The sequence below is a fragment of the Sturnus vulgaris genome, chromosome 4 (assembly GCF_052056855.1).
Source record: "Sturnus vulgaris isolate bStuVul1 chromosome 4, bStuVul1.hap1, whole genome shotgun sequence".
In the NCBI taxonomy this organism is placed as follows: domain Eukaryota; kingdom Metazoa; phylum Chordata; class Aves; order Passeriformes; family Sturnidae; genus Sturnus; species Sturnus vulgaris.
This window is the reverse complement of record NC_142246.1, coordinates 68,294,653-68,318,321: the sequence shown is the minus strand read 5'-3', so window position 1 is coordinate 68,318,321 and position 23,669 is coordinate 68,294,653. Positions and strand designations below refer to the sequence as shown.

Here is a 23,669-nt window from a genome sequence, read left to right as displayed (position 1 = left end):
GAACCCTGTGTTTTGTTTTGACCAGAGTAGATTCTGTATAATCCAGCAATGTTTCTTTCTTCATGCACTCAGATATACAAATCAGATCATTAACCACTGAAGCAGGTGTAATGGGCTGTGAATTTCTGCCTTCAGTGAGGTCCCCTTTCTCGATTAGGTATGAAAATATGGAAAGAATGCTTAATAGACAAATAACATCCTTAATTTTCCTCCTGCACTTTTATTGGTGTAGGCACAGTGGGTGGATGGCTTATTAATGAGAGCAGCTTTGGGGAATTCAGTGACTTGGGCTTGGCACTGGTAAAGACAGTGACATTTTACCATCAGCTTTGATGGAAGCAGAGTTGAAACTCTCATTTGGGATTTCAGAAGTAGTTAGATTCAATGCTGTTATGGGCTGGGTATTTTACTGTCATTTGGCTGGCTCCTTCAATTTCTTACTTTCTTGTCTAAGCAGTGGGGCTGGTTTGAATCTATGAATTCAAGGCTTATAGTCTGGCTTTGTTTATTCAGTGAGTAAATGTTTTCCCTATTGACGTGAAGCCCTTGCCAAAGGTCATCTGTTAGCTGCAGTGTGCAGTAAAAAAACCTCAGTCCCATGAGGAATTCTTCCACCGTTTTCTCCTAGTATTATAGAGTTTACACTGCTCAGAAAAATCCAACAGCCTCTTCAGTAACAGTGTTTCCACTGTGTGTTCACCGATTTTGTGTGCAAGGAAGCAGCTATGACAGAAGTACCTGAGAAACTTTTCTTTTCCTTATTCAGTGCAGCGAGGTAGCTGGCATGGAAAAAACACTCATTATAACAGATCCTGAGGAAGGCTGCCTGTGTTTGACTTGTCTCTTACGCATGGAAATTTTACGTAGTGTGCTTTCATATAGCACTTAAAAAATCATTTAAAGTGAAGCTCTTGTAGTTTGATGATACGTTACCCTTCTGTGGGACATGGAACAGTTAATTAATCCAGTGACCAAACCTTGTGTACATGGATGTAGAAATGTGCATTTAAGACTCTTGCTCTGATGTGTAAGATGACACAGTGGAGAAATGGAGATGGGTGATATGCCAGGGATTGTCTTACTCCTCCCCTTTGTAGCTGCTTTGTGGCATGAGAGAGACCTGGAAAAAGCTGTCCATACTCTTTTTTAAATTCAATTTATAATAAGTTGTCATCAGAGCTGAATTAAAGGACACTGGTAAGGACCCAGAAGTACATCACACTGCCACTACATGCTCACCTTACTTGGGAACAGCTGTGTTAAAGCCTTTGGACTCATGAGCTCATGTCTCAGAGAAACTGGAATCAAACACACCTTGCCAATACAGCTTGGTGTTCTTAATTCTTTCTCTTGTGTGCAGGCTCTCTCTCCCAGGTCCAACAGTGTACACAACCACTCAGATCCACAAATGAATTGGAAATTTCCAGGTGCTGACTTGCTGGTGCAGTGGTTTAACTTGCTGAACGCCTCAGTGGCAGCTAGTTGGTCAGATATTAATGTCTTGCCAATGGAAAATATCAGAACCCATGAGAACTGAATACTAATCTGTGTGACTGTGTATATGGTCTGTGTCTTCTAGGGAAGCTGTTGATTAAAGAAATCACATCTGTCTGAGTGTTAAAATATTAATATTTACATTGCTGCATTACAGGAAATAAATCTGGATTTTTTTGTCATGCATTTTAGCTGTATATCTCACAGTTTTTGTGAGGGATTTTACTTATTCCCTTCTGACCTTAAGCAGAGTTTGGGGATGGCCCGATGGGTTCCTCACAAGAAGTTCATACTCCTGCTTGTGTTTCTTTTTCAGTTTTCAAGGGAACATTTAAATGGGATAGTAGTTAAATGATCTTGGGAGTCTGACTTTTCTCATAGATTAATAAATGGCAGTCTGTTACTATTTCTCTTTCTTTTTCTTCTTTTTTTCTCTTCATAGAAGGAAGGAAGAGTGCCAATAACTTCACCATCTTTTATATTAGAACACTAACATTTGCTTAAAATGATCCTCTCTATATTATTACCTCAGGAGATATGATTTTTAGCTATTTGCTGGGAACATTGCTTCAATTTTGACCATTATGCATATTCTGTGCAATGTCTGCTATTCATTGCTGTGTTCCAGAGAGGTTTTATTGGGGCAGATTCCTCTATGTAGCACTAACTGAAAAGAGAAAACAGATAACTTAAAACATAATGAATTCAGTCATATCCTTCCAGTGAAAACCTTGGACAGTTACTTCACTTCTAAAATTGTTTATTTTATTTTTAATAGAGAACTTAGCCCACCCTGTGCTTTTGAACTGGGCTTTCTGATCCTCGAGAGGTTTCTGTGGGCTGTGTGAGATGGTGCTGCTCATACAGACTGAAGCCTTACCTTTTTTACTCCTACCATGTTTGTGCACAGACAGTGAAGGAATGAGCAGTGTGGGAAGGCCTTTGCATCACTTTGCTTCCATTTGTCTACAATTAATGTCCAGATTTGCAAATTCTGAGTTAATGACATAGGTCTTATATTCTTTATCAGATAGACCTAGTACAAGTTCTTCATCTCTGCAACCCAGAAAGATTTGTTGGTGCTTTTTTTCCCCCCCATTACTGCTGTGTAGTTGGCAGTGGAAAATACCTGCTGTACCTGTAAATCTTACTTGTTGGAATTAGCTGATTTGCACAGGTATAATATATTCTGGTGTCAAAGCACTCTCTTGTCAAAGGAGTGCAGATTCTTTCTCTTTTTCCTTTCCTCCTGTTACAATATTTCTGAAAGCTGACAGAGACTCTGTCAAACGGTTTCAAGGCAAAAAGGTATAATTTGTTTGGAATGCAGTGAATAATTATGCAGACAAAACTCATACAACCACACTGGGAGATTTGCTTGGGAGAAGAAACAACAGCTTGTTCTGTGGGCTCTGCTCTGTGTGTGTGGCAGCGTGCTTCATTTTGCAGAGCAGAAATCAGGTAACCAGTGTAGGTATCTAGGACATTAACTTCAAAGAGTACATCCCAGGCTATTGGCAGAGCTCCTGGTCAGTTATTAATCTGCAGGAAGTCATTTATTGGTGCTTAAGGGGAAGGATGCTATGAAGTGGCTTTTTTCAAATGCTGGGTGGAAGGCAGGTAAGTGCAGTGCAGCCAATACAGGCACACCTCAGTTAGGAAATGAGAAACAAAACAGGCCCAGGAGAGTGATCACAGGAATTTAGGACTGAGTGGCTTTTAGTTTCTGGTTCATTTTGGAAGAATTTCCTGGAGGTTTGTCTCAGAAGCTGCAGATTATCATTTCTGTATCCTAGGTCTCTCCACCTGGTCCCAGCATTCCCGATCTCAGCGTCGCAGGACTTCGTGTTCCAGAGATGAAGACCGGAAACCTTCTGAGGTATTTCTGGAATTTCACTTGCATTTTCTTACATCTGTCAAAGTACCTGTACACACAATATATACATACATGTTTTCTGGTAATGGGTCAATTTTTTCTGATTTATTTTTTTTTCTTTTTCTTTATTTTTTTGGCTACATTTTGGCTGGAACATACCTCCCCTCCCTCACCCCTTCCTCCCCTCTCCCCCTGCCCCTGAAGATTAGAGAGTTCAGCTGTTAGCACAGCTATTGGCAGCACCAGTTTCTATAAGTGAATTTTGTTGTAGTCTGACACCCATTCAGCTTAGCTGCAGAGTCTTTCTTGTGCTATTTTAGGCATCAGGGTTTATTTGCAGCTTGATTTGTGAACAGTAGAAATTTACATTAGGTGCATTTATTTCATAGTTTGTACTGGGACTTGGTGTGTGTGATCGTTGCTAAAGTGCTTGTCAAACTAGAAATCTGCTTCCTGACAGTTCTGTCTCGTCTAGTGCTTTGAAGAAATACTATCAGGGGAGATAAAAATCTTTGAACTTTCCAGGTTGGATCAGCTGTTAGTAACACACAAAATGTGATCCATTTCTTTGGAAATGTTCTTGGTGAGTCTTCCTGTCTTCAGGCAAAATACTACACTGCAGACTTTGTAGAAGCTGCAAAGAAAGGATTAGCTCTGGGAGATGGAATTTCTCATTTATTGTACTTTCCCCATACTTGTATTCCTTACACATTAGTGAGTGGTGTTGAGGAAAAACTGGTTTATTAATCTCCATAATGACAGTGTACCTAAGTCTCAGAGAAGAATTTTCACAAGGAGAATCCCAGTCATTATTCAGTGTGAACTATGCCCAGTACTGATGGTTTCCAAACTCCTTTGATTGTTGGTTATGAAAAACTTTTTTTTTTTTTTTTGTGAAGGTGGAGCTCCCTGGCGAATTTATTCTTGTTAGCAATAGCTTGTTTTCCTTAGTTACCTTTTGTGCATCCCTTATACCCGCTTTTGAGAACTACCTCATGAAAGGCTGTTGAGAAATTATCTGAGATAATTAGGAGTCTCGCTGTTGTTTTTTTTTTCCTGTGTGCTTCTAGTTTTTTCTCTCCCTTACCTTGCTTTTGCTGTCAGAATCTTTGCAGTTGTGTGCTGTTCTCTCGTGTTTTCCGAGCGTGGATGAATTTACCTTGTGCTTCCTTTGAGCTCTGCTCCGCAGCCTTTCCCCCGCTGCGTTGTCCCCGCTGGCCGCAGCAGCAGAATTGCGCTGGCAGGAAAGCGACACTCGGAAACTCCCCGGGTGAAATCCTGGGCTCGTTGAACTTGGTGGCAAAATTCCCACTGACTTCAGCGTGGCCAGGGTTTCACCCTTTAGCTTTGAAGTGTTCAGTGCTTCTGAGAGCCAGCACTTCTGTAAGCTCTGCTTTCCTCCAGGCGCTCTGATTGCATCAGCAGCTAGAGCAGAAAGAATGGTGTCATGGGGCCAATAGCCTGGGAAGGAGTTTCTTGGCTGTCAGGTGCTGCATTAGCTTTGTTTCTGAGGGAGTCTTGCGACAAATTTATCCGAGAGCCTGAGTTATTTTGGCTCTGAGATTGAGCAAGGTTTGTGTCCCATTTTATATTTTTAGTCTTCCTTTAATTTGACTTTTGATTGCTTTAAGCCAAATCACTTAAAAGTGCAGAATCCCCTGGCCAGCTGTGCTTGTTTGTTTTGTGAGCCCATTTACATTGTGGCTTACTTTTCATTTCGTGATTGAAGCCTCAGAGGACTTGTAATTGAATTGTTTTAAACATTTCATTATATTTCATTACCAGCATTCACCCTGCTCTTCATATGGCAGTCTTTTTCTTTACTTTTTAATGTTGGCAGTTTTTCTGAACATGTCAAGACAAGTGTTAATAAAAATGTCATGATTTTATGCTATTTTAATGACAAAGCCAGAGTAGAAACAGAAACATATGTAGACAGTGGGACAGTATGTGTGTGTTGGGAGGGAGGAGAGGTTTCGAGATGTGCAGTGTGGCAGGGCAAATCACGCTTGAGAACATTCTCAGAAGTGTAATTAGCCTTCAGAGACAGTAAAATAATTCCCAAAAATCCTGGGGTTTTCAGGTGTGTGAGTAGTGGATGGCAGAAGTGGCTGCCTGAGTAGCTCTCTGTGTACATCTGTTCTGCCTCAGCCACACGCAGCAGCAGGCTGGAGCTGAGCTAACAGCATGGCCATTAATTTGGGGCTGGGAGGATGGGTCACTTTGTCCCCTTAGCAGCCTCATAAGGCAGTCTTGGAGCACTGCTCTGGAAATCCAGAGTCTTCTCTAGCTGCAGCATGGGGCTCTATGGATGTTGTTTCTGACCATCACAGACTGAGAAGTCTGCAGGGAGCTCTACTTCTTGTCTTCTTGTCCTAGTGGTGCTTATTTTCTGTCACCTGGTTGCTTTTTAACCCCTTCCTCTGAGGCATGGAGTAGTTAGAAATTAGTGTTGTGGAGGTGAGGAGGGCCTTGCCTTTTGTGGAAAGGGCTGTAACTTGTGTCAGCAAGTGCAGGCTTGTAGTTGGGATGCCTGTGATAGCAGCTCTTGGCTTTCTGCAACGCCAACAGGCTGAAGCTGCAACAGCAGTGCCACAGCAGGCCTGCCACAGGAGTGAATCCCGTTTTATTTCATTCTGTGGCTTGTTGAAGACAGCATGGCTGCTTGTTCATGGCTGCTAGCCCACAGGTTGCCAAGCATCCTGCTGGCTTTAGAGCTGGATGCCTTTGCAAAGGCAAAGGAAAATTACAACTGTGATACAGAGGTGCATGTAGCTGATGGAATAAATACGTGTGCTGAACAGGGAGCTGCCACCAGAATTCCAGTTTGGGTTTTATTTTTTCTATCTTTTGGGTAATTTTAATAAGTACTTTCACAAAAAGTCATCTCCTTAGAATTTCCTCTTGTGGCTGGTCATGGTGGAGTCACGCCTTGACTTCTACCACAGGGAATTTCTAGAATGTCTTGATATGAGTCAGAGCTCCAATAATTAAAAAAAAGAAAAATTAAAAAAGAAATACAAAAACCCTGGGAGCAAAAATGTATCTTCCTTGTGCTGCTGTTTTACAACTCGGAGCTCCTGCAGCTTTTACTGCATCAGTATGGAGGTGAAAGTGGGTAACACCTTTTAGAACAAGTCTCCAGTGCAGGAGGAGTGCCAGGGCCTGTAGTGCAGTTAGGTGAAAATCATCCTGTCAGTATTTGTGCCTTCAGCCACCCCTTTCCCTGCCATGAAGCTAAACCCTGTTGTGCAGTGGGCTGGGCTGGTGCACTGGTGGTACAGTGACCTTGTTCCACACTGTGCTCCATGGTTACCCTGAAGCTGTGAATTGCAGAGTGTCAATATCAAATGTCAGTGTCTCTATTTTTCTCTCTTGGTCACTCTCTTTGCAGGTGTTCAGAACGGACCTGATCACTGCCATGAAGTTACATGACTCCTTCCAGCTGAACCCTGATGAATACTATGTGCTGGCAGATCCCTGGAGGCAGGAGTGGGAAAAGGGAGTTCAGGTGCCAGTTAGCCCAGGGACCATCCCAGAACCAGTAGCCAGGTATAGTTTGGAGGAGTGTGAACAAATACACACACATATTTGTGCTCGCAGCTTATGTCTACATTGCCTTGCCTTCCTGAGCTTTATTGCACAGCTAGGAAGGTCTCGATTCTCAGAAATGAAGAGCAACCTACCTTACCTTTTGGAATGGTCAGACAGGTCAAGAGTCAGGCCTGTTCTGCCCATGTGAAATACAAATGTCAGAGAACTGTTTTTGGCAATACACTAGCATGGAGTCTGATGACAGAACTTTAAAAATAACTTCTATTTTTAAGCCAGACTTGAGGTCACTTATCATTGCTGGAAGAGCCCTTGTCTAGTGTTCCCTCTCCTTATTTCCAAGCCATAGGAACTTTTCAAGGAACAGTTGCACCAACCAGGGCTTAAGGGCTAGAGAAAGCACAGAATTTATTTTGGTTTTTGTACTTTTTTTTGGTGGTTTATTTTATTAACCTAAGAAATTGATTGTACAACATTTCAACTGTTTTAAGAACCGTCCAGATGTTCATGTAACTAAATAATGTGAGATTTTCTAGCTCTTATCCAAAACCCCCTTATTTTCCTTGCCATGTTTGTTACACTTAGATACTATTTCCTGTTTCAAATTAAACACTGCAGTTCTAAGGGCAGGAGTGTGCTGCAGCCCATTTTATGCTTACTAGGGACTGGAGAAAATAAGAGCAAGGATTTAATCATTCTAGATCTCTTTGAGTCAGTCCAGGCTGGCCCATAAGGCATTACCAAAGGACCACAGCAGCTCAATCCTTGATACATAGCAAAAAATTTGTGATGATGGAACACTGACTGCTTCTTGTTAGGTCTGTATCTGTCAGCTTTAGCCTTGGATTAAGGGGGCCACAGGAAAGTTTGTTAGTGTTGTTCTTGTTCTGTGCAGCAACCTGCAGAGTGCCCCACTGGGTCTGTACAAGGAGGAGCTAACCTGCACATCAGGTAAACCCTGTCCTTCCTTCTAAAGGATTGGACCAGGAGCTCCAAGCTCCAACCTGGCATTTTGCTCTCTGCTCTGCAGTTTAGGACATGGGAACATACCCTGTCCCTGTTCCACACTGACCTCTCCCAGTCCCTGCAGAGACACACACACACAGTGCATGTCTACTCACATTGCCTGCTCCTCACTGATTTCTCTGGTGGCATCTCCCAAGGCTGTGGGAGGGCCAGGACACAGCAGAGCAGAGGAAAAACCTCTCAGGGGATCACCACTCTGTGTCTGTCAGGGAGGTGCTTTGGTGGCTATAGCAGGTCCAGGACTCACTTAGGAGAGAGCTGTTCTCTGCCAAAGGCCGACAGAGATGTTGCTCCAAGTTTAAGGCATCACAGTTGTAAGTATTGACACAGCAGGCACCACTCCTTGTTTTCTGCTATCTTGTGTAGTCCCACTGCTGAGCACCTGCTGGTCAGAGGGACCCATTGGTGCCTGATTATTGTCCTCACAAAACACTCGGAGAGCCCTGCCCTGGTGCTGCTGGAGTGCAGGAACTGCTCTGTGCCTGACTTTGGGAGGGAAGAGAGGGTGTTCTGTACATGGAATAAGGAATAGACAGAGATCATAGTGTAGGATAGAAGCCAAGGCTGTACAGGGAGCTGGTGCTAGTAAGGAACATAACAGTGAATAAAAGGTGTGGCCTGGTAGTGACTGGTGAGGGCAGAGGAGTAGGAGAAAGGAGCGAGGCTGTGTGGAGATTCACTGTAAACACATGGTCAGATGGACAATCCAGCTGAATGGCTTTCAGTGTGTAGTAAGGGTTGCCTTTTTTTTACTTCTTTCTAGCCCAGAAATAAAGCCAGGAAAGGGAGTTGTTTTGAGGTCAGAGTCACTGTGCTTGTTTCTTCTGTGCCACTACTGTGGCAAGGTGCTGCCCAGAGGTTACGATTTCTACAGAGAGGTGCTCTGGAAGGAATTTATGATAAAGAAGATTTGGAGAGCAGTGCCCAGTTTAAAGTACATTTTCTGTGAAGACCCAGTAGTCTGTAACATTTAAACACTGTGCAATATGACCAGAAACAGTTTGGGCAGTGCAGTTAGGCTGGCACGGTCATTCACATTTGTATTTTTCACAGCACCTCAGAAGCTCCAAATTCAGCATTTGGCTCTTGCTCACCATTTCTTATTGTCTGAAATAAGCTAGAAGAGGAGAAACTTTAGGCATGTGCAAGATTGCAATAGGTAGAGGATTTACAGGGATCTGTTTATGCAAAGACAGGAGTGGCAGATTGGGGTTTCTGCTAGGAGTTACCACATTGGACCTCAGATGGGGGCAGAAGAGAGTGGAGCATGGAGGCTGTCCTGCTCCGTGTGGAGCTTAGGCTGTTCCCAGCAGAGAGTTGTGGCAACACAGAGTGTTGCAATCTCCTCCCTTGTATCACTAGCACCCCAAAAAATCATCTCCAGTGGTAGTGCAGGAGGCAGGCATTTGGCAGTGTGGCCTGTTGCTCCTGGAGGTACCAGAGTTGTGTTGTGAAGTGGGTTTGATCCAAGCTCAATTTCAGTGTGTGCTGTTAACTAAGAGAAAGGGCAATGTCCTCTACTGAGACAGCCAGAAATACTTATTTTTCCCTTCAATGTTAGTGTGGTCAGTATTTTAGTTAAACAGATTGATTTTAAAAAAGCCTTAAACCAGAGTTTAACGTGTGTATATATGGCAGCCACTATGTAAATGCAGCATCCCTGCTTTAGCTTTAAACAAGTGTGAATTTCAGGTAAGAGTAAGCACAGCTCTGTCTTCTAATATTTAATTTTATTTAGAATTCTGACAATGAATTGGATTTCTAGACAACTCCAGATAAGTTCTTAGAACACCACTAGTCAGTTATGGAAGTGCATGGAGCTGTTTTCCTATCCCAGTAGTGCCAGGTGATTGCTGGGATGGTTAGGTTGGCTGCTGCTGCTGCTTGTCAATCACTTAGAAGAAAGCATTTTGAATTCTCTAGAGCTGAGCCTCCCAGGCACTCCTCATGCCTGCCTGCCTGTCTGTTTCAGAGTGGTGTCAGAGACCAAAGCCGTCACCTTCACACGGCCCAGGAAATACATCGTGTCCTCCGGCGCCGAGCCTCCGGAGCTGGGCTACGTGGACATCCGCACCCTGGCGGACAGCATGTGCCGCTACGACCTCAATGACGTGGACGTAGCATGGCTGCAGCTGGCCAATGAGGAGTTCAAAGAAATGGGTGAGCAGTGAGCTTTCTTCTTAAAGCTTGAAGAATAATTGCAGGGAGGGCAGCAGTGGGAAGGAATGGGAGAGGTATGGGGAGATAGTATGGGAAAGCAGACCTGATGTGACTAAGCCCTAAGGTAGATGCCTTCATAACTACTGTGTTGTATCTGCTTAGACATGGTCAGAATGTGGCCATGTGTTTTGTTTTTTTTCTTTGCTGCCTTCCATCTCACAAAGTTCCCAGTTTACCATCTTGATTCTCAAAGGGAACATCAGAGAGACCACTCAGGTAGTTGTTCTATCTGTTATTTTTATCTATTTTTCTCTTCATCACAAATCTCTGTCATCATTTTAGCTCATGGTGCTCAGAGCAGAGAAGGCAAGACAAATTGGTTGGCAGGTTTAGAGAATCTGTGCCAGGGAATGGGACAGTAAAGAATTCCTGCACTGATTTATTGGAGGGAGCTCCCAAGTCTCACCGTGACTGTGTGCTGTAGTTCCAAAGCAGGAGGAAGAGCTGTCCCAAGGGGAGCTTTTCTGCAGAAATGGGTTGTGTGTGGGAAAGGACAGGGGAGAGGGGTGAACTGGAATGTTTTTTTGGCAAGGTGAGTGCTTCAGGAGAGAGTTTCAGTGGAACTGCACAGGATGTAAAGTCAGCACAGAACTTCTATCACATTGTTTGGCTGAGGGAAAATGCTGTGCCAGATGGAAGAGGTTGGTGTTCACATGTTGGTGAACACTTTTGGTTTTTGTTTTGGCACTGTGGCAGTTCCTTGCTTTGGATTGAAGTTAAGTCAAACATGTTTTATCTGGCTGTAGCCCATAGGTGGCATGGCTGAAGAACTGGTAAACCACAAAATGACCATTTATAACTCTGTTTCTCCTTTCCAAACCAACACATGAAAGAAGCTGTCTTGGACTGGACTCTTATCCAGTCTTAAAGAGCAAATTTCAGATTAGATATTGCATTTAGTTATTGTCATAGATTTGATGTTGCATTTATTACAATTATTATTTTCACTTTTTAAAACAAATTAATTTATTGTTGTAGCAGGGTCTGATGGAGACCTCAGTTGGGATTGCATCCTATTGGGTTGGAACTTGCTGGGGTAGCCATGTTCAACAACTGTTGAACTGTTGTCAATCAACAACTCTTATTAGAAACTGCAGATTCACTCCAAGTATCATAGCAGATTTTGTCATTCATTTTTCTCCCCCTGCTCCATCAATTTTGGTTCAAAATACCTCCAAATCTTTCAGCAAAGAGTCAACATCTGGGTGGCAAAAGCCATAGATAGTGCTGTCTCAGAAGGAAAAATGAGAACAGGACCAGGAAGCCAGAATCAGTCTTGGAAAGTTTTTCCTAAGAATTTGAAAGATTTGGACGCTCCATTTTTGTTAGTTTAATACAATTATGAGACAACTTAGCCAATTTTTTTACAGTTTCCCTGGTTTATGCTGGAACAGGCATGATTGGCTAGGAATGAAATGTGTCTGTGTGGGGATGGGCTGCTCAGCTGTTAGGAGAAAAGGTGGAGCTCTTTGCCGTGATGGTTATCATTCTTTCCTTTAACTACACGAACAAGTCCTGTTTTCCAGGGATGCTGGAGCTGGATGAGTACACCATGGAAAGGGTGATGGAGGAGTTTGAGCAGCGCTGCTACGATAACATGAACCACGCCATCGAGACAGAGGAAGGGCTGGGGATTGAGTACGATGAGGATGTTGTCTGTGACGTCTGTCAGTCTCCAGATGGAGAGGATGGCAATGAAATGGTGTTCTGTGACAAATGCAATATTTGTGTGCACCAGGTATGGCAGCAGCAGGGTGTAAGGGAGGGTAACAGAGACTTTTCCAAAAGGGCAATCAGGAGGGACACAGGCGGGGTTTGTTCCGGGTCATTTAACAGAGAACTGTGCTAAGGACGCAGCACTGTGTGCCACCTTACTGTGGTACTTCAGAAGTTTTCTTCACATAAAAGAAGAGATAGGCAAAAATTGTATCTGTTTCCATGGATGCCTCATACTCAGGCAGGTGCTTCCCATCAGCCTGTCCTTCCTTCCCAGCTCTAACAAATTTCTTTTGTCATTCAGTGTTTGGAAAAACTTGACTGGTGAGAAGGAAACACATTTTCTGGCATGTGTTGTAGCTAAAGGACTAGGCCTGTGACAGCTCTAAGTACAAGTGACTATACCACAAGATACACAGAGTGAAGTTGGTACTTTCAGACCTTTAGTGTGTTAAAGCTGATAGTTACTGGGATAGAGGGCTCTGTAAAGACTCAATCTTCTGAAAATTGCGCTCTTGATTAGTTGCCATCCTGCACTTTTCCCTGTGAGTAAAAACAGCTTTGAGAATTGTGAGAGGCTGTGTGTACTCAGCTAAGGAACAACGTGGTGTTGTCTTTGTTCTCTCTGCCCCTGGTGCCCGTGGGGTTGCAGGCATGCTACGGGATCCTGAAGGTGCCCGAGGGCAGCTGGCTGTGCCGGACCTGCGCGCTGGGCGTCCAGCCCAAGTGCCTCCTGTGCCCCAAGAAGGGAGGAGCCATGAAACCCACCCGGAGTGGCACCAAGTGGGTGCATGTCAGCTGTGCCCTCTGGATTCCAGAGGTGGGTGTGCTGGTCCTGGGATTCTGGGAGAGAAAAAAAGCCTCCTTAAAGCCTTGTTCAGCTTAGAAATGAAGTATAAAAGCTTCTTGGTTCGGTAGAAAGTCTGGCGAGGGGTGATGCTTCACCTGTAAAGAAAGTAATTAAATCTCCTTTGTCAGTCAGAATTAGGCTTTGGAAAATGAGGCCTTTGCTGCTGGCAAAGCTCATTTAACAAGGACACCAGGTACCATTTCGCTTTGTAAACAGAACATTAAAGGTGAAACAGGAAGGTTTGAATCTGACAGAATTCCTGTGGGTCCTCAGAGTCAGTGTTCATCCTGTATGATAATCTTACATTGGTGGGCTTCACCTTGAAACTAGTTTGTTTGTTCACAAAGTGAGAAATAGATTTTTTTTTTTTTAATAAGTTTAGATCCTTATAAACTGAGGAATTTGGGACACACTAAGTTGAATATACCCACAAGGAATTTGGTTTCTTTAATAAAATAAAATTGTTTCTCTTTTCAGTTAACAGTGTCATAATCAATCCAATTTTTTGACCATTTTTCTCTTAGGTGAGCATCGGAAGCCCCGAAAAAATGGAGCCCATCACAAAAGTTTCCCACATTCCCAGCAGTAGGTGGGCACTGGTGTGCAGCCTTTGTAATGAAAAAGTTGGAGCTTCTATACAGGTAATTTAACCACACAAATAGCCATGTATTTTCTTTTGTTAGTTTTTAGTAGATAGGAAAATGCATTACGTTGTTACTATGGACTTAACTGACCTGATCTGTACAGAGCATTTTAGACTGGGCAGTGTTGTTTCACGTGCATATATATATATTGGGTTGTTAGCTGTAAGGCACCTGTAGATCCTTTAGAGTGGAAAACCACTCAGAAATGTTAAATGATCCTTTTAAGAAAACTTTTAAAATCTAGAAAGACTGAGAAAACATATTAGCAAAGCTCAGATTTTTGAAAGAGGAGACACTGGAACAGCAGACAAGACTTTCATCTCCTTTCCTTGAGAATAAATGATGAGGGAGTGTAAGGACATTTGGGACAGTGTTGTGCTTGTGTAGAAAAAGACAGTAAGACCTAGCTTAGCATTGTGGTGATGCTCCTTATCCTCAGAGCACTTCCAGCAGCAAAACAATCCTCAGGAAGAGAGCAATAATAATACAGCCTCATAAGGAGGCTGAAGTAGAGCTCTTTCTTCTGGGGCTAGCCTGGTGGTACAGAATCCAGGGTGGTCAGACCAGTGTTAAGACACAAAAATTGCTCAAGTCCTACACTTCTTTGAAATTAGTTTATATCCATTTCCTTTTTCTCCTCTGCCCCAAGTTATTTGATTGAGGCTGCCAGGAAGAGCTGTAAACCAGCCATGCAGCAGTAATTCCAGTGAAACCTATCACAGTCCACTTCTATGTGAGGAATGTATGAAATAGTAAGTGTTAACTAGAGAAAATAAATCTGTCCACAGCATATAAATTTGCAACCATAATCCCTTCTTGCAGAGCCATCCCCTTCCTCTTGGCTGCTGTTATGTAGCTGAAGCTGTTTTTGTCTGTTCTCCAGGCCACCTTCTGATATATGCACAACAATTAGGAAAAGTGGCAGCTGGAAGTGTGTGTCAGGCTGGTCAGGGAGCAGCTGCAATAAGCTGGGAAAAACAATACTGCATATTCCCCCAGGTTCAGCAGATTTCCTCCCAGTGAGACAGGCTTTCCCCTCTTCTCCCCATAAAACATGAGCTGCAGTAAGAGCTAGTTATGGCTAAAGCACTTCTCTGTACTGTCCACTGTTCCAGTTGGGATGTTCCTGGCCTGTTTGTTAGTAGGAGAGGAAAGGGCAGAAGATGGCTTTGGGATATCTGAATTCCTTTTATATGTTGCTTTTATTAAAGACTGCTTATTTGAAACCTGTGCAGTTTAAACCCTGCCATACCTTTATAAGCCATCTGGCTGCTGAGTCAACCTGAGCAGGAAAACCCAGAGGAGACAGAGATTTGGCTTCTGTACAAAGCACTGTATAAACATCCCAGTGCACTGTGTTGCTCTTTCAGGGTTGGTGGCTTGGGTTAAGCATAGTTTTGTTTCCTAGTTAGGAATACTAATGCTCATTTCCACTTTAAATCCTGTTCACCAGAGGTGTGAGTGGGTCCAAACACATACATACATATGTGTGTGTATATATACATCTTTATTTGTATTTAAACCTTTCAACTGGTGGTTGGTGATATATATATAGCATTTTGCAAAAGGAAATTAGATATCATGGAAATTAAGTGCGAAATTGGCTGAACTAGTGCCCATCACTCCATGATGGCTGGGCTCACTGGGTAGGAAGAAAAATGACAACATTTGAATTTCCTGTTCTCCTCCTCTCCAAGGTGAAGTGAAGGCTGTACTCAGTGAAGTAATGGTTGACAGTGATTGAATATTTCACATTATAAAACTGGGATAATGGGGGGAAAAATTCCCTTTGGTTGAGGCTTTTTGGATAGCATGGCTGCAGGTGCTGGGAAAGACTTTAATTAGAAGTGGCCTGGAGCCACCACAATCTACTTTTCCCCCCTCGTGCTGGCACAGTCCAAAGGGGAACACTTTACTTTGGGTAACAGTGCTGTAGACAAGTGGCTCTGGTGTCAGTAGGAATGTTCCTCTTGTGGCTTTTTGTGCATGGAATAGCGTGGTGGGGCTGGAGGGAGGGTTAAACACTCCTGCCCCTCTGGGCCACTTGATCCTTGCCTGGCCTGAAAGCACTAAGTCATAAGCCTAATTAAAGAGAGCAAGGAAGTAGGTGCAGCATAGAAGCAGAGCACAGTGACAGGCTGCTTCTTCCAAAGCAGCCCTGACTCCTCCAGTAGTTTTAGGCAGTGTGGTTTCTTAACTTCATGCTTATTTGGTTAATTGTAATTTATTTTCTCTAGTGTTCAGTGAAAAACTGCAGAACAGCCTTCCACGTCACCTGCGCGTTTGACCGCGGCTTGGAGATGAAAACCATCTTGGCAGAGAACGACGAGGTGAAGTTCAAGTCGTACTGTCCCAAGCACAGCTCCACCAAGAAAGCGGATGCTGAGACACTGAGTGAAAGCCCAGGTCAGGAGAACAGCAATGGCATTCAGGACACCTCTCTTCCTGCCCACATGGACCCTTTCCACAGCATGGATCAAAACCAGGAGGAGGCTCACAGGGTCAGCCTCCGCAAGCAAAAGCTGCAGCAGCTGGAGGACGAGTTCTACACGTTTGTTGAGTCTTTGGAAGTGGCCAAAGTGCTGCGGCTGCCTGAGGAGCCCGTGGAATTCCTTTACCAGTACTGGAAACTGAAGAGGAAATCCAATTTCAATAAGCCTTTGATTACCCCAAAGAAGGATGAGGAGGACAATCTGGCTAAACGGGAGCAGGATGTTCTGTTCAGGAGGCTGCAGCTCTTCACACACCTCCGGCAGGACCTGGAGCGGGTAAGCCCCGGCACTGCCTGTGCTGGCCACAGTCAGCCAAGTTGCCAGGCTGCAGCTCAGCTCAGAGCTGTGCTGTCAGGCAAGACCATTAACACTAAATTTCTGCAGAGCACAGCAATTGCCCTTTGCACACAGAGGTCAGTCACAGGGCCAGCAGGTCTTGGTGTGTAGCATTCAATCACCTGCAACTGGACTGTCGTGTTTTTGCTCATGCCTTTTTTACTGATTAACTCTGATGGCTATGGACTGTACTGCAGCCTCCAGCTGAAGCCTTTTTAGTCTTTAAGGGCTTTCCATGCTCCTTTCATCCAGTAAAAAGGATGATGAAACTTACCTTGATTTGCAGCAGGTCTGTTTTTCATTGGGATACCAGAGTAGGATGATGTTTCCCTGGACTATCTGTGTAGGTTTGGGAGATAAATGGTGTTTGAATCATTTAGGTTTTGAACGTTTGCAGAAAAGTTCAGTAGGATCAGTTTGGTGTTTCAATAAGTACATCTGATCCTGAATTCTTTCCTTTTGGGTTAATTTAAGAGCTCTTAGAGCCAGAAAGAACACTGAAATTAGTTTTTCATGTTCCTACAGCACGTGGCTCATGTAGGCCATGGACGAGAGCTGGCTCAGGAGGTCTTACCTCAGTAACCTGTAGGTAAACCAGAGCCTTCCTTTCATAATACTGTCTAATCTTTAAATCAGGACAGCAGGTTCTCATGGATGTACTGCATCCTTTGTAAAGGATCCTGGTGCCTAATTACTCCTACAATGAATTGTTGTAGTTTTTCTTTTGATTTTTCTCCTAGTTTCAACTCCAGCCCATGGCCCTTCTGTAGCTGTTCTGATGGCCCAGATCTTAGCTGTTACCTGGGATCTTTTCTTGCTGCTCCATGTGCTCAAGCTTTCTTGTCATTTTCTCTTTGATCAGCTAAATAATTAGAGTTTGTAACTATGTTCCCTGGATCTTAAATTTTTCTGTGTGTATTCTTTCCATTCCTAAATGTGATGTCAAAACAGGATACGTGATTTTAGTAATATTTTTATATTACTAAAAAAAATATATAGTTTTACTATTCTGTTTCTCATTGCTTGTACATTCAAGATAATTTACATTTTTAAAAAGGAACCTTTGCAAAAACAAACACACTTGTTACATTTCTCCAGATCAGGCCATAAGGTTGTAATTCACAGGGCACCACCCTGTACTGAGAGAGGAGCCTTGGAATCATCCACCTGTACTTCTCTGTGATTCCCTCATCTGGGAAGTATTTAATACTGAATACATTCAAGGATTTCCAACATCTCCCTAGATTTTGTGTGTGTGACTCAGGTGTTTGTAGAAGTTACCTCTGTGCTGTGGTTTTCCAAATCTGACGGAATAATCTGTCAATTAAATTGCCTGTCAATTCAACAGATAATTTGTCAGTTAAACAGACTGTTCTCTAAGAATTGTGTTGAAGGTGGTTAAATTAACTACTAACTTGTTTAAATGGTGTATGGTACTCCAGCTGAATTAATTGAAAGGGCAATATCCTGGGAATACAATTCCTGTAAAACCCATCCCCTTCTGTCTTCCAGGTGCGTAACCTCACTTACATGGTGACGCGGAGAGAAAAAATCAAGAGATCTGTTTGCAAAGTTCAGGAACAGATATTTAACAGCTACACAAAGCAGCTGGAACAAGAAAGAGTTTCAGGTATGCCTCAGTGTTCCCTTCCTCATGTTAGACCACAGGGACAAGGTTTGCTTACGGGCTGTGAAGGACAAACAAGGCCTCATTTGTTCTCATTTCATTCCTCAGAAAGATGAATACCTTCAAAATGACTGCAGTGGCCAGATTATCCTTTAACTATTGAATAATTAATAGACCACATTTTAGATGGCATCAGTGAGATCCACTTGCTGGTTGCATTTTGCCTCTGTCTCTGAGCAGTGTTTTTGTCTTAGTGGACAGGGTAGTGCTAGGACTTGTATTTGCTACAAGTGTAATTAGGTGCAGGTACAGGAAAACAAAAGCACACAGCAGGACGTTGTGAAACCATGACATAGCCACAAGAGTCGTGACCTAAAAGTGCAAGACAGGCAGCCAGATACCCATTTCTGACATGAACATGTCCAGCATGAGCAGCAGAGTTAAAACAGGTACATTGCAAACTGGTATTTGTGTAGCTGTGGGATTGCTTGACTTGAACATAGTTTGCTTCCACGCAGGTGTGCCTTCCTCCTTCTCCTCCATGGAAAACACGGTGTTGTTCAACAGCCCCTCTCTGGGCCCCAACGCCCCCAAGATCGAGGACCTGAAGTGGCATTCTGCATTCTTCAGGAAGCAGATGGGCACGTCTCTGGCTCACTCCTTGAAAAAACCGCACAAGAGAGACAGGGTAAGGGACAGGTCTGGGAATGACAGCAAATCCCTGCTGGGGCAGCCCAGCCCCAGGGAAGGAGGCGCAGCTCTAGGCAGCTTTCTCAATTTTGACAAGACCTTCGCTGAGACACGGATTGTATCGGCACAGCAGAAAAACGGCGTCGTTATACCAGAGCACAGGAAAAGAAGAGACAATCGCCAGCAGTGCGAGGTGACAAAGGCAGAACTGAAGGAAAAGACTTCTAAACACACCCACAAACCGCTGAGACCCACAGAACTCTCTCAGAGGCAACTGGAAAACAAAAGGGCTGTGAACCACTCCGGTGGTAGGGCAGCGCCTGGCACTCGGAGGGATATAGTGCCTAAATGTAACGGGGGTCTGGTCAAAGTAAACTCTAATCAGACAGTTAAAGTGCCTACCGCACCCACCAGCCCGGGGAAAAACTGGGGCGGATTCCGAATTCCAAAGAAGGGGGAGAGGCAGCAGCAGGGGGAGAGCCTGGAGGAGGCCTGCCGCCAGAACTCCGGCTACCCCTACCTGGGCGTGGGCAGAGTTGCAGCCAAGGAGAGGACAAAAAGCAAGTTAAAGCCTGACAGTGAGAACGATGGCTACGTCCCCGACGCCGAAATGAGCGACTCGGAGACGGAGGTGGCTGAAAAGAAGTGCAGGCAGCAGAGGCTCAGCCCCAACAGCAGCATCGGCAGGAGGACGGACATTATTCGGAGGAGCATCCTGGCGACCTGACCCGACACAGGCACGGGGGCAGTAGAGTCACTGCCTACAAGCCAACTCCACCTTACTCATCCGTGTGAGAGAGAGGAGCATTCTTAGAGCTACAGACTGGCAAACCGAAAGCCCATTTTTTTCTGAGTTGTATACTTATGTTTACATGCACTTAAAGCTATTTTAAGCTCTTTTTTTTTTTTTTTTTTTCCCCTCTGCCCCATCTACACCACCTCACCTTCCCCATTTGTGTGAGAAGTTTGAGTCTCCCTTATTTGCAACTTTCCTGAGTAAGGAGAAAAGTGACATTGCTACTAAAACAGGAGTTGAGATGCACACAACTCACAAGAATCTTTAAGAAGGGGCTAGGGTGGGTAGGAGGAATCAGGCTGCGTCCATCCCTTCTAGCTAAAAGGCACTGAAAATTTTACTTGCTTCCCCTGACTTCTGAAAAAGCACAAGCTCTTAATTTAATTCGTGTGTATTGAATGGAAGATGGTTGTTAGACCATGCTGCACTGCACTGGTAAATCCCATTACAAATGCTCCCCGTCCCTGGGCAGGGGCAGCTCTTTCTCCTCTCTCTGCAGAATGTGTTCTGTTGTGTTCAGTTTGAGCACAGGTGGCAGCTCAAACCCCTCCCTGTGCTCCAGAGTTTACATGTCAATGATGACCAGGCACAGCCACCACGTTGCACTGGATGAGGAGGAAGGGACAAGGCAGGGCTTTGAAAGATTGGGAGTGACACAAAGGATGTTCCCAAATGGCTCAGTTCTGAGCAAAGGACAGGTTTGGAGGTCCTAGCACTGCACGGAATAACCTGTCACCCGTAGTCAGGCACCTGCCTTCGGGAGTGTGATGACAATTCTAGACAGAAGTTTTCGATGGCACTAGGCAGGAAGATTTCCCACAGGCCACCACAGATGCACTAATGATATGTCCTGGGAGAGTCAGGCTTGTGACACTAAAAGGTTGCTTTAAATGGACACGAATATATATTTTTAAATAGGATAAAATGCAAAGGCAATACATTGTGATTAGCTCTTTACAGTCAAGCAAAGAAAAAAACTATTTCGTTCTATAATGGACTAGATTTGATGGAAGAGGGAACTCGTATTCTGATTGTGTACTTTTTTAATAATTGCAAGTGGCAATAATGAGTAAGCTGTGAGCAATAATATGAACAGGTTGTGAGGATACTGTTTTGTACCGAGTAGAGGGCACACGCTGCACTGGAGCATTAGGACTCTCTACATCTTGAATTTTCCACAGAGGTAGGAACTGGTGAAAAAGTTTTAGCAGCAATGTGTTAACAGAGAGACAGGCAGGAGAAGAACCTTCTCCTCCCCTTTCCCACTCCTAGCCTGCTGTTATGGCATCCACTCACCTTGGAATGTCCGACCCTTGCCTCCCGAGAAGAGAACACTGACAACACAGAATTCCTTTGCCATAGGACTGAGGATTCAATCAGAAAATAAAAAAGGCTTAGCACCCTATCTTGCTATGCAAGTTAATATTATCAATTGAATATTTCACCAGAATGCATCCCTGTTTTAAAACTCTGAAGTCTTAACCTTTTGAGGAAGGGGAATTTTATGTAAGTTAACACACTTTCAAAATCCTGTCGTTGGTCCCAAGAAGTCAGAGTAATTACACGACTTACAGAGGTGAAAGGCAGGGCACTGGTGACTGAGGTTACATTGTCACTCTTGGGATGTGTTTAAAGTATAAACAGCAGACAGAAAGGAAGACAGCAGACAAAAGGAAAAAGCCAATAAATTCTACTTAACATCCAGCAACATTCTCCAGCCGGGCACTGGTATTTTCTGTAAGAAAGAAGCTCATGACCACACAGGAATTGTCAAGCCATAGATGGAATACCCTAAAATTGGATTCTGACTAAACCTTTAACCTCACACCCCTTGGACAGAGGTACCTTGTTAATTTGCACTATTATGAACACTAACATTGTGCAGAGTGAATGCCTTAGCTGCTTTGTCCCCTGGCTCTGAGGGCAGAAAGCTTTGTGAGGTTTCCAGTGGAGCTGACCCCAAACCAAAAAGGCTGCGGTACGACCAGCTCTGTAGGTTAGTTTTGTCCCTGTGCTTAGCCCTCAGCAGGAGGTGTTGTAGGTACTGCAGTGACAAACCCACCCCCTGTGTGTTTTACTGGGATTTGCTGGATTTCTGTTTCCAAGCGTGACCTTTCCTTGTGCTGACTGACCAAGAGATCTTTGATATGATCCGTGTGTTCTGTCCAACTGTAGGCTAGTTGAACGTCTGTAGAGTTGCCTGGAATGCCATTTGTTAGGTTATAAACTCACACAGATCTAAATGAAGGGTTCATGTTGTGTACAAATCTTGATTTCAGAAGTTTGAGACAATTGTGATGACATTTGTAAAACTTGTACAGATTTTTCACTATGTGCCTAGCTTTGGTGTCCATTCAGCTGAAATTAATTAAAAAAAAAAGGTGCATGAAGAGAAACAGAAATAAAAAAAGTATATGTAGAGATGACTATTTTATATTACATGGCCCAATCCTGTATTTATTTTCTCCCTTTTTTGAAGTATTTCTAAAGACCTAGTTGAAACAGCTGTATTTTTTGTTAAAATATTCCGTAGAATTGTGCCTTTTGTCTGTATGTGAATAAATGCTGTACATTTTTGCAGTATCCTTGCCAGCAGTGGTTTAGACCTCCCCATATTTGTATTTGGGTTCTTACAAAAGCATTTCACTGCAATGAAGCTTTCAAGGATTAGTACAGGTATCACCACATACACTGCAGCTGCAAGATTTTGTAAATTTGGAGGATTTTTTTAGGACTGCTTGTTACTGACAGCTGTGCCCATCCCATCAATAGGACACTGTGTGGTTTTCCCCTTGGTATCCTCAAAGAGATTTTGCTTACCTCAAAACATTTACATTTGTAGACAGAGGATGTCCTTGCAAAGTCCATGATCTCTGTACATGTTCTACTGGAAAAGGAACATGAGGTTTGAACCCGTGGATCTTTGGGATAATTAGGCTGAAAATTCATTGACACTCTGAACTGGCTGGGGTCAAGCAGTACTGGGAGAAGATTTGCTTCTATAGCAGGATTTCCAGGAGATGAGGATTCCTCTAAACTCCAGATGCAGAAATATGGAATGGACTTGGTGCTGAGCAAGAAACGCACCAGGCTCTGAAAGGACACACTGAGAAATCCGTATTGAAAAAACCAGATCTCTCAATTTGGGAGCAGCCTCCTCTGGACACCCCAGGGAAATGAAAGTAGCTGGTGGTGTAGGATGAGCTCCATGTGACCACATTCCTGTTGGAGGTGCCATGAGGCAGAGCAGGACAGAAACCTTTCCCTTTCCTGTGTCATCTGCTGGAATTGCTCTCCTGCCCCTTCCCTTCACCATGAGGTGCTCGTGTCATCCCTGCAGTTCCTGTCCTGGCAAACAGCCTCCACGTAGGAGCTGCACCCCAAGGGGAAATGAACATACCCATTGTTAACAGGGAAGCATGCAGCTGCCCTTCTGTGCCTCCAGGAACTGACACACAAATACTGAGAACTGCCTGCCCCTTCCAGCCAGACTTCACTTCACAGCCAGAGCCTGCCTTGGAGGAGTGAAGGGGATTAATGGCTCACACAAAATCTTCCAGGTGGCCTGTCATCATCTCAGCTGTGCATTATGCAAATGGAAACAAGGTGCCTGGTACTTGCCTGCCTCTGTATCACACTGCTGATTGATGAAAATCTCACCCAAACAGACACTTGGAGCTTCTGAAAAATGTATCCATGTTGTTTTGGAGAATCTTCAACATCTTTTAACCAAAACTGAGATTTAGAGATTGCAGTGGATATAGGCATCTATCAAAAAGAAAAAGCAACAGCTGTAGGAACTAGTGGCTTTCCCTGCAGCAAGCAGGAATTGTTTCTGAGAGTGTATCCATCTTGCAGGCTCTACCTGAACAGCCAAGATTTCAGGAGGCAGCACAAAGTCTTGCTTCCACAGGGGCGATCAGCCTAGCTCTGTCCTCTAAAATGCAAATATGAAGATCCAGTGCCATGGACACACAGGTTTATTAATCCAAATGAGACATTTCCACCAAGCACTGGGCAAGCACTACCCATCAGCTGAATGAGAGGTTAGAAACCAGAATTACACCCTTCACATTTAGGCCAAGATGTGAGCACTTCAAAATCAGTTAAACACCTATCAAATGCTTGTAATATATGCTAAAAGAGAAAATGGAGTTCAGCTGTAATTGTAGAATGATAGCTATGGCATGTCTCAACTATCCAAAAAACCCCATGTACATGAGGATTCCCACATCCTGGCAGCTGCACAATTGAAACCCACTATTTCAAAAGGCATAAGGGCTGGATGACTTCACCTTTGTGCAAATTGAACTAAGAGAACGGAAGCAAAGGAGCAGATCAGCAGAAAAG

General features: G+C 43.9%; 1 protein-coding gene across 9 annotated transcripts in view; it reads left to right on the top strand.

Moving 5' to 3' along the window:
• JADE1 (jade family PHD finger 1) overlaps positions 1-21,902 on the top strand; it is a 106,284-nt gene extending 84,382 nt beyond the window's left edge. For all 9 annotated transcript variants that reach the window (XM_014883699.2, XM_014883697.2, XM_088164160.1 and 6 more), the window contains 9 exons: positions 3,291-3,373; positions 6,765-6,922; positions 9,921-10,108; positions 11,695-11,906; positions 12,537-12,704; positions 13,259-13,375; positions 15,616-16,146; positions 17,719-17,836; positions 18,352-21,902. In XM_014883699.2, coding sequence (XP_014739185.1) covers positions 3,291-3,373; positions 6,765-6,922; positions 9,921-10,108; positions 11,695-11,906; positions 12,537-12,704; positions 13,259-13,375; positions 15,616-16,146; positions 17,719-17,836; positions 18,352-19,250 — 2,474 coding nt within the window. In that variant the 3' untranslated portion in view covers positions 19,251-21,902. The remainder of the gene's footprint in view (positions 1-3,290; positions 3,374-6,764; positions 6,923-9,920; positions 10,109-11,694; positions 11,907-12,536; positions 12,705-13,258; positions 13,376-15,615; positions 16,147-17,718; positions 17,837-18,351) is intronic.
• The last annotated feature ends 1,767 nt before the right edge of the window (positions 21,903-23,669 follow it).